We start from the raw sequence: 18,806 nt of genomic DNA, 5'->3' as shown, positions 1-18,806 counted from the left end.
TTTATTTTGTTTCCTTTACTGTTTGTTCAATGGACAAATTGAATAACATTGGGAATAGGTTACAACCATATCTCACTCCCTTCTGAACCACTGCTTCCCTTTCATGCCCCTTGACTGTTATAACTGCCCTCTGGTTTCCATCCAAGTTGTGAATAGCCTTTCACCCTGTGTATTTTACCCCTGCTGCCTGCAGAATTTCAAAGAGACTATTCCAATCATCATTGTCAAAAGCTTTCTCCAAGTCTACAAATGCTGTAAACATAGGTTTGCCTTTACCTATCTTCTAATATAAATTATGAGGTCAGTATTGCCTCATGTGTTTCTACATTTTTCAGAAACCAAATTGATATTCCCCTAGGTTGGCATCTACCAGTTTTTCCATTCTTCTGTAAAAAATCTGTGTTAGTATTTTGCAACCATGGCTTAATAAACTGATAGTTCAGTAATATTCACACCTGTCAGCAATTTCTTTCTTTATAATTGGAATTATTAAATTCTTCTTAAGCTTTGAGTGTATTTCGCCTGTCTGATACATCTTGCACACTGGATGAAAGAGTTTTGTCATGACTGGCTCTGCCAAGGCTATCAGTAGTAAGAAGGAATATCATCTACCTCCAGGACCTTGTTTTGACTTAGATCCTTCAGAGATCTGTCAAATTCTTCTTGCATTATTATATCTCCCATCTCATCTATGTCCACTTCCCTTTCTATAATGTTGCTTTCAAGCTCATCTCCCTTGTATAGACACTTTATATACTATTTCCACCTTTCAGCTTTCCTTTCTTTATTTAGGACTGGTTTTTCATCTGAACTCTTGATGTTCATATGCCACTTCTCTTTCCCCAAAGGTTTCTTTCATTTTCCCATAGGCAATATTTATCTTTCCCATTGTAAAACATGTTTCTAAATCCTTGCATTTGTCATCTAGCCATTCCTGCTTAGACGTTTTGCACTAACTGTCAATCTCATTTTTTAAATGTTTGTAATCCCTTCCACCTGCTTCATTTGTTCCATTATTATGTTTTCTCCTTTCATTAATTAAATTCAATATCTCTTGTGTTATCCAGTGATTTTTACCTATTTGATCCTCAGCTGCCTTCACTATTTCATCTCTTAAAGCTACCCATTTGTCTTCTACTGTATTCCTTCCCCCTGTTCTAGTCAACCATTGCCTAATGCTCCATCTGCAACTGTCAGAAACCTCTGGTTCTGTCAAGCTATAAAAGGTCCCATCTCTTTAATTTCCTATCTTTATCCCCGGCCCCCACAGGGAGCCAAAGCTCTTTCATGCGTATATGTGTGGTGCACACAGGTCCCTGAGCTATTGCAGCCTTTATTCTTTTCCGGACTGCTTTATCATCCCTTCTCGTTCCCTGTCCCTGTCCGTGTCCCTTTCCCTTTCCCTTTGCTCCTTCTTTTCCCTCTTTTGGTGTTCTTCTTCATGTCAGCCCAGCTATCCTTCTGACTTTGCTTCACCTTGCAGTTTTGGTTGGTTGCTTTTCTCCTCCTTTTTGGCTTTTCTTTTTTTGGTCCCCTTAGAAGGTTGACCTCCATCTCTAAAGTAGTGTGAACCAGATGGGGAAGGACTCCCTCCCTAGTGTCTTTGGCGTGGGTTCCTCTCCCCCTTGTCCATCCCCCTCCCCCCTTGTCCTCCTCCTCAGCCCTTTAGTCTCCTTGCTAGGCCACCAACTCTATAGCCAATCCATGTGGTGTGGCTGTTATGTGCTCGTCTGGCTGAGCCCCCTGACACCACAGGGATCACACTGCTGGTACCTGCACTGTTAAAGCCTTGTGCAAGCCTAGGAGTGGTTGCCCATCTTTTCAGGGCATCAGAACTCCCGGCAACCACTGTCCTGCCAGGTGGTCATTGCTATTGCTGGGCAGTGCTCACAAGGAGAGCTCCTGTTTAGTGAGAGTGGTACCAGGGCATTTAGTGTGAGTGGTACCAGGGTAGACATTTGGCACATGAAACATGTTAAACTCTCTGGTCACTATTCTGCGGCCACATCTCTTCCTGAACATAGTTCTGTCTCAGTTCCTGTTCCTGTTTCTGCATTCCTGGTCTTACTCTTCTTGGCTACCCCTCCTGGGAGGAGAGCCAGGCCTGCTGGCTTGGAGCAAAACCCTTTCCATGGTTCCTGGTCTATACTAGCACGCACTGACGGTGTAGCGTTTCTGCCTGCTTTATTTATTTCTTCATTTGTTGTCCTCGGTGTCGACGTACTGCGTTGCTACACTGGCTGAAAAATGGGTTGTGGAAGTACAACACACTACTTGAAATGATGTCGCTGACAGAGGCACAGTTGCGTTTCACTGTCTTTTACTTTCACTTTTCACAACCCCCAATATTACACAGTTATATGGCCAGTGCACTATTGTTTAACATTCGATAACCCTCATTAAGAATTTGTAGGTGACCCAGCCACATACTGCTACAATAGTTTACTGTTGAAGATCTACGAGCACTAAAAGCCTAACTACAAAGTTCACAGTTCTTGAAAAATGGAAAAGTACATACGGAGAAAACACTGTCATTTTTCCACACGGTCTAATTGTGTAACACTTATTACACTGTTAAGTTGATGCATTGTTGTTGTTCTAACCAACACAGGTTCCTTGTCTGAAACTTGGCCGTGGACTGACTGTCTCATGACCAAAAATCGGGCCCTTATATGTCCTCACAATAATAGGGCCCAAAACTACACTTTGTTCGAAGTTAAATTTACAGGAATTACAATTAAAACATAACCCATTAAATTTACTGAATACATCAAAAAAATCATTCTTTTTTAACAGTTTCTACTTCTATGAGGACAAAGTCTAATTATTTGTTTAATGATGAATTTAACAGGTATTGTTATGCAAACAATACTTTGGACAAAACTATTACTTACTTTTGAATTAATTACGGGCTGGCTTTGCTAACATGTTTATGAATAGAGCTAAATAGATACTTTAAGATTACTAGTATTTCATCTATCAAATGTTTATAATTGGTACAGAATTTATATTTGTTTATATGTCAACAATAGAATTTAAGTTACGACAACTACTGATTTCGCCCTATAATGAAAGATACTAACTAGTAATAATCAAAATAAATTACATTCATAAAACAGAGCACAAAATTAAATCCAGTGTTTATATTCCTTAAAACTGAGGGCCAAACTTTTCTTTTATGAAAATGAAGAGTCTATCCACATATGTTAATGGTAATGAGTTAAAATTGAAAAAATGAATTTTAAGGAGGCAGATGACAAAACAAGAGGGGAAGTAAACATTTTCCCAGCTTGCTTCATCACAATGAGGAGACTTTCGCTGCTACCAGGCCTCTTTTTCTTGTGGAACATATTGAGGATAAGTTCAGTGAAGCTGAGTCATTAAGCAAGATGAGATCTGGTTCTCTCCTTATAAAGACAACTTCAGCCAGTCAGCCCGCCCTCCCTCATGTCTTAGGAGACATGCCTGTGACTATTGCTCCTCACAATTCATTCGATAAGACACAAGGTGTAATTTTCCATAGGGACCTTCTCCTCCAGTCCGATGATGAACTTAGGGCTAATCTGGAATGATGTGGCATTCATTTCATTCATCTTGTCCAGAGAGGCCATAAGGATCATCGTGTAGACACTGGCATTTTCACCACGGTATTTGAGGGCCATACCCTGCCCGAGAAGGTCAGGGTAATGGTGCACAGATGTGACGTGAAACTGTCCATTCCACCTACCATGTTTCACTTTTGTTGCCTCAAGTTTGGTCACATGTCCTCGCAATGTGATGCCACTCCCATCTGTAGCGACTGCGGCCACCCCTTTCACATGGGAAGCCCTTGCATCCCACCATGTTGACTGTGCAAACTGCTCTGGTCTCCATTCTTCCCACTCACCGGAGTCTTCAGTTTACATGAAGGAAAAAAGAATTCAGGAAATAAAGATCTTTGACCATCTCAGCTACTCTGAGACCCAGAAGAATTTTGATGGACTTCACCCTGTAAATCTGTCCTCTATCTTTGCCCCAGTTACTTCCCCTCCTCACCCTCCTTGTTACCCACACCAAAACTTTGAGGGACCAATCGTAGGGCCGCCCCAGTTCATTTGAGAAACAGGTTTCTGGCTTTATCTGTGACTAACGAAGCCTCGAAGCCAGATGCAGTTGTATACCCTGTTCCAGACGAAGCTTCTCGATCCGCAAGGTCTGGGCATACACAGAGGGTGGGTTTGCTGGTAGTTGGGAGCTCCAGCATTAGGCACATAATGGGGCCCCTTAGGAACAGGGTTGCCGAGGAGGGGAAGGAAGCCAGTGTGCACTCCGTGTGCATACCGAGGGGAGTCATTCTGGATGCCATGAAGAGCACAGCTGCAGGTTATGGTTCCTGTTGGTACCAATGACGTGTGTTGCTTTGGATTGGAGGAGATTGTGTCTGGTTTCAGGCGGCTAGTGGAAATGGTAAAGACTGCCACTCTTGCTTGCGAGATTAAAGTGGAGCTCACCATCTGCAGCATTGTCGATAGAACCAACTGTGGTCTTCTAGTGCAAAGCCCAATGGAGAGCCTTAATCAGAGGCTCAGGCGATTCCGTGACCATGTAGGCTGCAGATTCTTTGACTTGTGCCATCGAGTGATGGGTTTCCGGGTTCCGCTTAACATGTCGGGAGTCCACTACACACAGGAAGTGGCTACACGGATAGCGGGGGCTAGCTTCGTTGCCCCCTCCTGAATCAGACACTGTTTTTATGATTGTCACCAAAGGTGACCACCGACCAAGTGACATGACCTCCCCTCACTTCCTTTATGTCTCACCTGGACTCTCACCACACGATAATCCAGTGGAATTGCAATGGATATTATCGTTGCCTGCCGGAAGTACATTGCCTTGTGACCTATTCTGCATATGTCTTGCTTTTCAAGAAACGCGCTTCCGTGATGTCCACTCTCCAACATCTCATGGTTAGCAGACATTCTGTCAGAACCACCCTGGGGTAGCATCTGGAAGGGTCTGCACTTTGGTTCACACCGACATCATTAGTGACTGGATCCGCCTTCATACCAACCTGGATGCAATAGTGGTTAGTGTGCAAACGACTCCAGAAATCACTGTTTGCAATGTCTACCTCCCACCAGGTAGGCCACTTCCTTATGTTGAACTGTCTATTAAAGCTATTAAAGCCGTCTTTATTCCAAAAGGAATAATACATACATATATGAAATGAAAATGGTACACAAGTGTATAGTACCTCACCAGTACCCCCACCATAGTGGGAGCTTACATGGGGTGACACACCTCAAATGTATATATTACATAGAAAGATAAACATAAACATAACAAATTTACAAAATAAGAGAAGAACATGAAAATAGGAATAAAGATGTTATTGCTCCTGTGGCATACCCCAGGAGTAAGGGAGAGAGAAGCAAGCACTCTACCCAACGCCAGCCCTGGGCATCGGGCGATGTGCCGTCATTTGCTCAAAGATCGTGAACGATGCACAGCACAGCATCATCACCCTAGATGAGATGATGGAGAACTCCTGTACGTAGAAGCCAGGCTTCAGGAGGTTGCTCACAGACTGTGGGACTGCGTTCCCCTCCAATTCAAGGTGGCCGACGAATAAGTGACGCTCTCAATGCCAGGACACAGATGAAGCACAGCACACCTGATAGACAGCATATTGTACTTCACCGCCTTCTGCTGGTGGCACTAGTCAAGCCAGAGGTGGTCGCCATCCCTGGGCATCGACTTTGCAGGCCTGGCCGTCTTTGACCACGATGATGTCAGGCTTGCAGTTTCCTTCTAGTATTCGAAACTGGGGCTCCACCGAGACATCAAAGCCCCTTTGCATGTGTCCACATGCGAGGTACTTCACAACAGGATCATGACGTTTCACACAGGACCCATGTGTTTGTCCGCAAGCCTGGATGATGTAATTGGCAGTCTTGAAGGCCCTGTAGCCCACGTGGCATCAGTTGTCAGCCTCACACCTGTGACTGCGCCGCGCCTTGGAAGGCAAGGCAGGCGTGGATGGCATTGATGAAGTCGTACCCAAAGAGGAGGTGACTGGTGTCGGCAACCCACTGGTGCTGCCCCTGGATGGTGGCAGACTCGGAGAGCGCTACACCGTCGAAGGGGATGTGCAGGCAGGCCGCCCACATGTCCCTGACCTGCTCTGTCGTCGTGAGGAGATGGCCTTCCCATGTCAAGGGGAGGAGATCGTAAGATCAATAGCAGGAAAGGTGCCATGAGTGGCGCTGAAGTGGGTAGGGGAACCGTCATTAAGGGGAGACAAATCAAAGTCCATCATAAATTTGTCAATTAGTAGATCTCTACCTGTCCAAAGTGGCACTCCCCCATTGAGGGTGGTGTGCATTGAAGTTCCCAAGGAAGGGATATGGGGGTGGAAGTTGATGTCTTTGGTGGGAGTAACTATGACACTCTTATGGTAGGCAAACAGCGGTGATTCACCTACAGCTGGAGTTTGCTTTCCGAAGCCTAGTCTTGCTGCGGCCAGGCTGCTGCTGTGAGGCTCCTTCTTTGGGTTGTAGTTACAGGGTGAATGATACACAATACATGGGCCTAGCCCTCTTAGCCTCTCCTCACCTGCGGTCTTCCCCACTACACGTGGCCCCACTGATCTCGCTGAGTGGAAGACCGCACCGGGGGCTTGGGGTGGGGTTGGGGGGGGGGGGGGGGGGGGTATTATCAGCACGCCCCTCACATTATACCCTTTCTAGTTGGGGGCAGCAATACAGAAAACAGGGGAATTGGCCCTCTCATTGGAGGTGCCAACCCAGCTACTCCAGTGCCTTCCTAGCCAACCGAACCTGCTGAGTGTCCTGTACAAGACACAGCACACGAATGCCCTGAATGCGCCCGCACCTTCACTACCAAGTCCGGCTTGGGGGTCCATCACTGTCGACAACACTAGATGCATTCTTAATGTTAACATCTTTGCTTTTAATCCACCTAAGATTGTTTTCACTTTTTGTCGTGCAGAGTCAGTCCATCTGATGATCATTTCTTTTTCAGTTTCTTCTCATTTCTCCTGCAGCCATGTCACCTTGGCTACTCATAGTTCCTATTTGTTTCATTCCTAAGTGATTTCTATTGCTATATTCCTGTCTTTCCCCAAACATTTTTTGTACTTGCTCCTTTCGTCAGTCAGTTGAAGTATTCCTTCTGTTACCCAGGGATTACCTTCCTTTTACCTATGTGTGACTAACTATAGAGATATTCACTCTTCTTCAATCCAACTGCCTACTGTGGTATTCCTTCCCACAGTATCCACATCCATAGTGAACTTCAAATGCACCTCATCATTCCTCAGTACTTTGGTATCTCACTACTTTCCACAGTAATTCTTCCACACAATTATCTTAAACTCCAGTCTGCTCTTCATCATTACTAAATAGTGATCTGAGGGTATATTGGTTCCTGTGTGTGCCTTACAATCCAGTATCTTGTTTTGGAATCTCCGGCTCACTGTAATGTAATCCATTTGAAACGTTCCCATGTCTCCAGTTCTTTTCCAAGCATACCTCCTCCTCTTGTGAGTCTTGACCAGAGTATCGGCTATTATCATCTAAAATTTATTGCAGAACTCGGTCTTTCTCCTCTTTTATTCCTATTGCCCAACCCATATTCTTGCTTGACCCTTCCTTCTATTCCTTCCCCTAAAATCACATTCCAGTCCCCCATGGTTGATAGTTTCATCTCCCCTTACGTACTAAAGTACACGTTCAGTATACTCATATACTTTCTTTGCTTCTTCATCTTGTGCTTTCAACATTGGCATATGTACCTGATGTATCATTGGCAGTGTTGGCTTTTGTCAAATCTGACAAGAAGAACCCTGTCACTGAACTGTTCACAGTAGCTCATTCCCTATCTTACTTTCCTATTCATAACGACTGTTACTCCTATTATACTAGTTTCTACGGTTGTTGGCATTACCCTGTATTCATCTGACCAGGAATTATTTTCTTTCTGTTTCACTTCATTGGCCCCCACTATATCTAGTTGAGCCTTTGCATTTCCTTTTTATACTTTTTCTCTCTTCTACTACATTCAAACTTTTGACATGCTCCATCTCATAGAATGGTATCCTTTCATTGATTATACCATCTTTTTCTCATGGTCATCTCCCCCTTGGTAGACTCCTCCTAGACATCTGAATTAGGGAATAATCCAGAATCTCTTGCCAATGGACTGATTGTCATGACACTTTTCAGTTACAGACCACATGCCCTGTGGATACACATTGTGTGTGTTTATGCCATGGTTTCTGTTTTTGGGGCAGTTTCTCACCCCAAGGGCAAGGGATTGCCCTGAATCTATCTTTTCACCCACCCCTCTCTGAGGTAGTGTGACTTCTTATGCCGGTAGTCTTTGACTGCCTTTGCTGATGATTTTTACTCAAAATTTAATCAGTGGCTGGATTCAAACCCAGGGCCCATCGCATTTTGATTACTAGTCAAAGACGCTATCCAGAGGCCATGGCGTGGCGTCATTACATGATTAGAAATAAATGTGTCGCAACCAAATTTTACAATATTCCTCTTGTATTTATTCTTCACTTCCCACTTCTCCTTGCAACAAACGCATAATAAAAACTGACTGCTGCCTGTGCAGTCACAGACATGATCACTCATATGATCTTGTAACAATTAGTCATGTTTATTGCTTTGCTGATCTTATGATATAATTAAAATTTCAAAATTATTTTGATGCAAGAGTGACATTAAAATTTACTTGCTATTGTAAGTTGTCATAATTGCAGTGATGATTTTATATAAGGACTTCCATTTTTGCAGTCATCGGCATGATCATTTATATAATCTTTTGTCAATCAATTATTTAGTTTCTCTGAAAGTATCTTTCTTTCTCACTTACTTTAGTCTTTAACATTGCCCCACATAATTTACAGCTAATAATCAGTATTAACATTTTTCCAATAATTGTAACTTTTCAAAAGTAATGTCTTTTTGTAAAAATTACATGAATCACGCAAAATTAACAGTTCTTTCATATCCCTATTATTAATTCATGTGGCCAGGTATTTCATTTATAGGGTATTGAATATAAATAAAAGAAAAATAACACAAAACAACATAATTGAACAGCACCAATGTAATACTATGAAGCAATATAAGAATTGAAAGATTATTTATGAAAAATGAAATTACATGTGTATTGTGACATACAGTAATCATGCATATCGTACTTTTTATTTGGCAAATCTTGTTCTTTTACATTACAACAATCATCTACAATAGACTGTGCTAATGCTTCAACTTTACTAATGTGTTGTGCAATAGTACCATAGTGTGACATCTTATAATAACTGCTGCAACTTTATGTATCGCAGATAGCTGTTCCTGTATTACTTAAGCTTATTCCGTATACTATTTTCTGTCACACACGATAGTTTACAGCTGGCCAAATTCCTTATAAGAGTAAATAAAAAGCATAGCTTTTGCACTAAGCTCATCCCACTAACTCTGTGCATCTGTGCCTTCAATCAACCTTACTTTACTTCTGTCTAAGTCTTCTCAGCATGAAAGAGAATTTCCATTTGCTATTTCCAAAATTGAAAGTTACGTGCATCAACCCATCGAACCCCCCCCCCCCCCCCCCTGCGCACGCGCACACACACACACACACACACACACACACACACACACACTCAAACTCATCTGTTTCTTCAAATTCATAGTTATCAATCTACAGGGTCTCCAGCCTTTTTGTCTTGTAATTTCTTTCTACTTTCATAAATTTTGTTTTCTTGTCACTTACCTCTAATCCAGTTTTCCTTGCTTTTTTAAATAGCTTTCTTACCAGTATTTTTAGGTCATCTAGATTTTCAGTGATTAATGCTAATTCCCTCTTATGCTGTTCTCAGAGCGACCATTGCTTCCTGTAAAACAAAAGTGGTGATAGTCCATCTTCTTGTCTAACTCCTATTTTATGTCAAAAGCCATGGAATATTCTCCTTCCATTTTCAAGATACCTTTCGAGCCTTCCAATGTAACTTTTACAAGATTTGTAATCTTTCAAGAATGAAATTTTCCGTGTGCATCGGAGTGTGTGCTGATATGAAACCTCAGACCTCCTGGTAGATTAAAACTGTGTCCTGGACTGAGACTCCTGGTTTCTTACTAAATACCTCTTCAAGTACTGCATAGAAACTGTCTTTCTTCTAATCTTCGGCTACCTCCGTTGGGTACATGGTGTAACTGTTGTTATATTTGTGAACCTATCTGTTATGAGATTAACAGCTATTCTGTCATTAATTGGTTGAAAATTAGTTCGTGTCCCAGCTGTTCTTTTACTGACCATATAACCTACTCCCTTTCAGAAATTTCCATCTTCCAGTCCACGGTAGTACGCAGTGTGTTTGTCTGTATCTAAGTTTCCCATTTGTAGGTATCTTGTACCTTGCAGAACTACCAAAATGTGTTTCATATCCGTTGAATTCTTCTCACAGAATACTGAGATTTGCAGGTGTTGCCAAAGTTTTAATATACCAAGTAATAAGCCTTTCTCATAAATTGTTTTTGATATTCCATATTTCCGTTTTTATCGAAAGCATGTTCTTGATGTTCCATTACCAGTCCTTTTTATGGGTTGGCTTATTAGCTCAGTGCCCAATGGCCAACTAGCAGGGCTTGCACAGTTATTTTTTCACTGTGAGTATTTTTATTTCCTCACTACTCTTCATCTCTTCTGTATAGAGGGCTACTGAGTTTTCCTAACTTCCAGTGGGGTCAAAATCAATTATAATAATAATAAACATGTGAAACATTTTTAGAAAGCTGTTGATATTTTGCGATAGTTATATTGTTTGATTAGGAAAAATACTGCTGTGTTATGCGTGATGATAGAAAATACAGTTGTTGTTGAATTTTTCCTGAAAAATATTTCTGCAATTTCAGGAGTTGCTCTGAGGGATTCTCCAGCTGGTTTAGCAGCATATATATTGGAAAAGTTTTCAACATGGACTAACCCAGCATGGAAAACGTCGTCAGATGGTGGTCTCACCAAGAAGTTCTCTCTTACAAAATTACTGGATAACATAATGATTTATTGGGTAACAGGATCAATCACAACCTCAGCAAGATTATACAGTGAAACTTTCACCAAAGCTCAAATGGCATTAGAATTAGACAGGTGATTTAAAATATTTTTCAAAAATAAGCAAACTCAAAATAAATACAGCAGTCCCCTGACATTGCTGTAACTTTGTGCTTTGGCAGACTTTGTGACATAAAGTACGGACCTGCCGCTCCACCTCGTTTAGACAGAAATCTCGATCAACATTCACACTGGCCCAAAGCTGATCATTTGGTGTTTGCAAGACGCTTTAGAAAAACAAATTGAAAGTTCCAGGCAGACTAAAAGTATGTGCCAGACCGAAACTCGAACTTGGGAGCTTTGCCTTTCGTGCTGTACCATCTGAGCTGCCCAAGCACGACTCATGACCCACCCTCACAGCTTTACTTCCGCCAGTATCTCATCTCCTACCTTCCAAACTTCATAGAAGCTCTCCTGCGAAACTTGCAGAACTAACACTCCTGGAAGAAAGGATATCCAGAGACATGGCTTTGCCACTGCCTGGGTGATGTTTTCAGAATGAGATTTTCACTCCGCAGCAGTGTGTGTGCTGATATGAAACTTCCTGGGAGATTAAAACTGTGTGCCGGAGTGCTAGTTCTGCAAGTTGTGCAGTAGAGATTCTGTGAAGTTTGGAAGGTAGGACACAAGGTACTGGCAGAAGTAAAGCTGTGAGGACAGGTCGTGAGTCATGCGTGGGTAGAGCACTTGCCTGCCAAAGGCAAAGCTCCCAAGTTCGAGTCTTGGTCTGACACACAGTTTTAATCTGCCAGGATGCTTGATATCAGTGCACTCTCTGCTGCAGAGTGAAAATCTCATTCTAAAAACCGGTTGTACACAAAGTACAAGAACACAGTGCACCAAATGTAATTTGTATGTGCCTTTCAGGGAATTCAAAGTATTCAGTAACATATCAGACACACAAGTGATAACTTTGTTGCTTGTAAATATTGTACTTTCATTGTGTTTTTCAACATGTGGTGTATCTTATTTTGGTGTGAAAATTGCGGATTTATTGACAAAATGTGAACTTTGTTCCTTGCAAATAACAGTGCACCATTTTGAATATAGCACCTTCTCTCATGGGTGAGAGTTAACAAGGCAAACAAGTGAATCATGGGTAGGAAGATGTCTGCCATAATTTGAGAGATTGTTGTTACACTGTGAAATAGTTGCAACAGCAAATGTACAACTGTATTAATTGTGTTATTTGAAGTGCTTGCAGAATTATACATAATTCCAAGTGGTGTGTTAATTGAATCACTAGCAGCCATAATGTTTCATTTTACTCTTGCCTGTTTCCTTACTCTTGTAGTACTAAATTCACCAGTAGTGTGCTGTAAGTCCTTTTCATCTGTATGTCTTAAGTGTAATCTTATCCCACTTGATATCAATGCATATTGTTTGTTAAACACTCCAGTGGGCACACTGGACTAAAGTGCATTCTTTGATCTAGTTGTTGTGTGACTGTACACATTTTGTCACAGTAAATGATGCAGTGCAATAAGAGTGCTACTATTCAGTTGAAGATTGCCTCAGTTTATTGAGACAATACTGATTTTTCTTTTCCACATTTTTGTAATTTATTCTGACCTAATGCTAGAGCTATTCATTCAAGAACTCTTCAATATTTGTCGAAGCAGAGATCTAGTAGGACACTACTTGAAATTACATCTTTGCAAGACATTAATATTAACTGAAAAGTTTGTTAGTTTGGTTCACAGTACCTTTTTGTGTTAATTTTTTATTACAAGGAGCTTAATGGCTGACTAGTTTTTACTTTCAGGAAACGAAATGCATCTTCAGCAAATGAAATTTACCTCAGGAAATGAAGTTTCAGATATTGTCAAGAGACACATCCAAAAGTTTCCAGAATGAGATTTTCACTCTGCAGCGGAGTGTGCGCTGATATGAAACTTCCTGGCAGATTAAAACTGTGTGCCCGACCGAGACTCGAACTCGGGACCTTTGCCTTTCGCGGGCAAGTGCTCTACCAACTGAGCTACCGAAGCACGACTCACGCCCGGTACTCACAGCTTTACTTCTGCCAGTACCTCGTCTCCTACCTTCCAAACTTTACGGAAGCTCTCCCGCGAAAGGCAAAGGTCCCGAGTTCGAGTCTCGGTCGGGCACACAGTTTTAATCTGCCAGGAAGTTTCATATCACCGCACACTCCGCTGCAGAGTGAAAATCTCATTCTGGAAACATCCCCAAGGCTGTGGCTAAGCCATGTCTCCGCAATATCCTTTCTTTCAGGAGTGCTAGTTCTGCAAGGTTCGCAGGAGAGCTTCTGTAAAGTTTGGAAGGTAGGAGACGAGGTACTGGCAGAAGTAAAGCTGTGAGTACCGGGCGTGAGTCGTGCTTCGGTAGCTCAGTTGGTAGAGCACTTGCCTGCGAAAGGCAAAGGTCCCGAGTTCGAGTCTCGGTCGGGCACACAGTTTTAATCTGCCAGGAAGTTTCACATCCAAAAGTAGTAAATATTACTCCTAGCTTTAGGAAATTCTGTGTTCCTTCTTTGGGAACAGAATAGTGGTTGATTCAAGAATGTTGAAAAGCAGGGGTAGATAACTCGTACCACAGTTTGACTGTGACCCACCTGCTGTGATATGGTCCCTCTGAACCAAGACTCTTGAGTTACCTGCCTGTATCTATCAATGGTCTGAAAGCTAGTAATAAAATATATACATAGCCTGAAAACTTTATGCCTCAGAATTTATTTTGTGTTTATTACACTTGAAAAAAAAAATAACATTCATGACCATTTGACTTCTGTTTTCAGCATACCAACAGCTGTCCCCAGTGGATGCACAAATGCTCCCAATGAACTTATGTATTTGTCTGAATCACTACTTCATGACAAGTACGTCAACTTGATCCATTTTTCTCACATGAAAGCTGGAGGACATTTTCTCGCTTTTGAGGAGCCACAATTATTAGCCGATGATATATGGCAATTTGTAAGGAAACTGAGAACTATTGCAAAATTATGGTAAGGAAAACTGATCCTGAATTGTTATGTTTATTATTTTCATTGCCTGAATTGTATAATTTTGCCAGAATATTGTCACAAATCAAGTTAATGATACTTATGTATGATATGCACCCTCCCATTCTTAGTAAAACATCAGTTGTCTGTTATAACCTTTTTTCTGTATGTGGAAAAATAATTAAGTGTGTACAAAAAAACTGCTCTAGTGGTAAAATAGCAGGAAAATTGATTCTTGCATAAAGTAAAAATGTATTTGAGATACTTTGTTTAGAGTCATTTGTTTGACCATACAGCACAGCTTCAGCTTTTTGACAACTTTGAGACATTGTCTTGGCCAATATTTTCTGTAAAGAAACAAAACTGGGCCATTTTGTACAAATCTTTGTGCTCTCTTAAATAATAAGAAAATATTTGGTGATCAATTTTCGTATGTATAATAAACAGTAGTTGGCCATCAAAATAGCTGCTTGGAAAAAATACAAAATTAAATCTCCTGTAGTAACTGCAGAAGAAAACTGAAATTTCTTGTTTACCAACAGAAGGTCTACAAAGTAAATTGTGTTATGCTACTGTTTCCCAGTTGTTGACATATTGAGGGCAAAGTTAATGATTTTTGCAAACATGGCAAAAACAGGTATTTGTAGCCCACTTCTACTGAAAGTATTTTCTACAAACTCTTTTACATTATTTTTATTAGCAAAACCATGTACCAAACAACCTAAAACAGCAGGTTTCATTTTGCAATGTAAGCATATGAGTGACAAACTGGGGGCAAAGCGAAATTGTGTCCATATTGTGCTGGCACTCAAATTGAATCTGACCTCCATTTTATTATGTTTTACAATTGTTTAGTATACCCTAGAGAAGGTAATATCAAAATTCCTAATGAAGACAATATGATCTAAAGTCAGAACAACTTGAAAAACTACAAAGAAAAGAGCTGTATTATGTTATCACTCATCATGAGATATTTCATCCAGTTTTTCTGCTGTAACATCTACAGAATTAAACTAGTTTTAAGGTTCAAAATTTAAATTTGCATTAACAAGGCACTGGAGATCATTGTTGTAAAACTGTTGCAGAACAGCTACAACACAAATCCTGTAAACTGCCTTCAGTTTTACTGTGGTGTCACCGCCAGACACCACACTTGCTAGGTGGTAGCTTAAATCGGCCGCGGTCCATTTAGTACATGTCGGACCCGCGTGTCGCCACTGTGTGATTGCAGACCGAGCGCCACCACAAGGCAGGTCTCGAGATACGGGCTAGGACTCGCCCCAGTTGTACGACGACTTTGCTAGCGACTACACTGACGAAGCCTTTCTCTCATTTGCCGAGAGACAGTTAGAATAGCCTTCAGCTAAGTCCATGGCTACGACCTAGCAAGGCGCCATTAGCCTTACATAGTTTGATAGTTATCGTATGAAATGTCTCATCCAGAATGCTGTATTCACAACAAGGATAAATAAAAGTTAAGTATTCAAGGAGCTGCATACTTTTCTTATGAGAATTCACTCTTTATCCTGTTCCAGAATTCACGCCCGTCTGCGTTAGATTTCGGCCTCCTCTATCTACAAGGTGTTGGCACATTTGCCAACACATCATTTACACCATTACCACAATGTGTAAATTTTGGTGAAGTTCATAGCAGTATGCCTGTGTCCCCCCTTTTCTTTCTTTAAATGTCGTTAATGAGGATTTTGAATGCACATCGTGCATGTAGTGCTACTAATGTACTTGGAGCCATGGTGCTTAAGTTGGTAGAGCACTAGACTCCAAACTTGGAGGTCCTTGGTTCAGGCATGAATAGGCAAGTGGATTTGTCCTCATTCCAGTCCTTCTGGAATGGGGCCAACTTCACTCTTCCTGCTGTCAGACAAGCACCAGGCATCTTTTCTGGAGGTGAAAGATGGCAGGGCCAACAGGCCCACCACCCTCTCGCTCCCAGTGGCGTGACGAAGAAAGGCTGCAGTCCATGTGCATTCAGGCCTATAGCTTGGTCACGAGCTTTCGTCACAGACTTTATTGATACACTATTTTAATTCTGGTTTAAAGTACAGCATATTTTGTGTTTGCAGTTTATGTGGAACGTAAGTGTACTGATGAAAAATTGTATAAATGTTTTGCTATGGACCAGGGTTGCTTAACCGCTGTTGGTTTGTTTTAAAGTGGGAAAATCAGCATCCCCATCACAAGAAGACCAGGTTCGGTAGCTGTGCAACAGCAGCCATGGGTGAGTTTCTTTGCCACAGGATCCTAGCCTGATAAGGGTTTGTTTCCACGGGGTCCCATGACTGATGATACATTTCCTTAAGTGTCCCAGCCCAGAGCTAGAAGAGATCTTGTAGGCTCCTAAGCTTATTTTTACTCAAAGCCTCCAAGTGACTTTAATTTTTTAGAGGTTTCATAAATTTGATGATGCATATTGTAATGGATCTGGGAGACGTGTTATTTTCTACCGGATTTGTCAATACTAAATCTAATGAGGGAAGTTGTAAATGTTTTCTTATATTTTTGTCAGAATATTTTTTTGTAAATTGTAATTTGCCCTATTTTATGCTAATTTGCTTATATGTTTGAGAGTGACAGCATATTGAGTAATATTAGTAGATGTGATGAAGAATATCAAAGAGACTGGTTACAAGTGGAAGCTTGTGTGTTGTGTAAAATGTCTTTGACCCTGGAGTCGTCTTTGACCGTAGTCAGTCGGCAGTGAACTCTCGGTGTGTGTGACAGTGGAACAATGTGCAGGTCACCGTTATAATAATTTACAAGTGAACAGGAAAAATGAATTATGTTACTACTTTTTTATATAAACATCAAGAAGGAACCACATTCGAAGAAATGGTATTTGAAGCACCAAAAATGAGGCAAACGCATTGAACCAGGTCATTTCTGCAGCCGACGAAACAGCATTGTGGAATCATACTTTCACTAGACGACTGAAGCCAACACAAAAAGACAAATATCTTCTTACAAACATTTCACGGAAAAGATGCTGTCACGAAATATGCTAAATTCAAGTAAATAAAAATAGTGAGCATATTTCAATATCACAAGGAAAACTATACTGCATTGTCAGAAGAAAAAAGGATAATAAGCTTTTTATCCTGTAGATCACATTTAAGGACTTCAAGATGCAAACTTTGACGTTTGGCGATGTACTGATAGCATGACAGACACCAACATTTTGTTGCTACTTCTTCATTAACTCCATCCATTGCCATTAGCTTTGTTTGTAAACTGTGTCTTTGTAATGGATTCTGGAGAACCACACTATCACAAACTGCATGCATTTCAGCTGATCTAACTGTTACTCTCTATTTTGGTAAGGTCGCAAAATTTTTAGAACCCTTTTTGTGACCCATTTCATTTCTAGTAGCACACATACATTTCCCGTAGATTGCACAGCAGCAAACTTTCTTGCATGTATGTCTTTGTGCTTGTAAGTCTAAATGTCTTGCGCCCTTTTTCCAAGGAATGATCTGCTAAATTTATAATCTTCAAAAACAGTTTACAATCCACTGTCTTCTGCTGATAATTGTCTTCCTTGCTGATTTTCAGTGGGTGCTAGAATGCCTTTCCCTGCTTAATCTTTCGAGCATGCTTTACCATTTTTTAGGGTTCTGTGCCACAGTCTGTAAAAACAGAACTCTTATATCAGATCCCTTTGTTTTTCATTTGACTGACTGACTGACTCAGTCACTCACTCACTGTTAAGAAACCTTCCTCTCAGGTAGACGTGTGTTCAAATTTATGTCCTATATTAAGGTCTATGGCCCCTTGGAGGTGTAAAAATTTTAAACTTTGAAATAACTTCAATCAAAATTTACAGACGTTTATGTCACATATTTTGATACTCAAAAATCCGCTCCTCAGAAACTATAGGTTGCTTCCCATTGATCTATAGGGTGCTTCCCATTGACTTAGAATCATTAAATTTGGTAAGTAGTTGGTAAGTAGCTAGGGTTTACTGTAAAAGTAAAGGGTAAAACCCGAAAATTGGTAATTTGTAATTATATCACACAACAATATATTTTGTCATTTTTTTTTTATCCATCTGTCTGCCTGCCAAGGCCTTTTTCTTGTGAACAGTTTGGTGTGTTTAGTTCAGATTTACATCACACACTAAGACCTATTGTCCCTTGGCGGCACAGCCATCCTGATTTAGGTTTTCCACGATTTCCCTAAATCGCTCCAGGCAAATGCCAGGATGGTTCCTTTGAAAGGGCACGGCTGATTTCCTTACCCATCCTTCCCTAATCCAATGAGACCGATGACCTCGCAGTTTGGTCTCTTCCCCCAAACAACCAACCAACTCTTGGCGGCATAAGAGTTGTGAGCTAAGTAAATGCAATCAAATGATATGGTCATTTATGTCGCATACTTTTACACTAAAAAACACACTCATCAAAACCTATAGGGTGCTTCATGTTGACCTAGGATCATGAAATTTGGCAAAAGCAAGGTTTCACAGTGCAAGTAAAGGAAAAAAAATCCATCTTTCAAGACCCATTTTTCTTTGGAACAGGTTGATGTATCAAGTTCAAATTTATGTCACATATTGTCCCTTAGTGATGTAAATAATTTAAGCTTGTAAGTCAATGCAATCAAAAGATTCATTCATTTATATCACATATTTTGGTACTCTCACACTCAGTTGCTAGAAACTATAGGCTACTCCTGTTGACCTAGAGTCATGAAATTCAGC

At 41.0% G+C, this 18,806-nt stretch overlaps 1 protein-coding gene across 4 annotated transcripts in view; it reads left to right on the top strand.

Annotated features, from left to right (window-relative positions):
- Nucleotides 1–18,806, top strand: part of LOC124622314 (juvenile hormone epoxide hydrolase 1-like) — a 56,101-nt gene that overhangs the window by 32,280 nt on the left and 5,015 nt on the right. For all 4 annotated transcript variants that reach the window (XM_047147995.1, XM_047148015.1, XM_047148001.1 and 1 more), the window contains exons 5-6: nt 10,929–11,163; nt 13,886–14,095. In XM_047147995.1, the coding sequence (XP_047003951.1) occupies nt 10,929–11,163; nt 13,886–14,095 (445 nt within the window). The remainder of the gene's footprint in view (nt 1–10,928; nt 11,164–13,885; nt 14,096–18,806) is intronic.

This window comes from Schistocerca americana, chromosome 1 (assembly GCF_021461395.2).
Source record: "Schistocerca americana isolate TAMUIC-IGC-003095 chromosome 1, iqSchAmer2.1, whole genome shotgun sequence".
Taxonomy (NCBI): Eukaryota; Metazoa; Arthropoda; class Insecta; order Orthoptera; family Acrididae; genus Schistocerca; species Schistocerca americana.
Note: the sequence above shows the minus strand (reverse complement) of the source record. Positions and strands in the feature narration are given on the sequence as shown.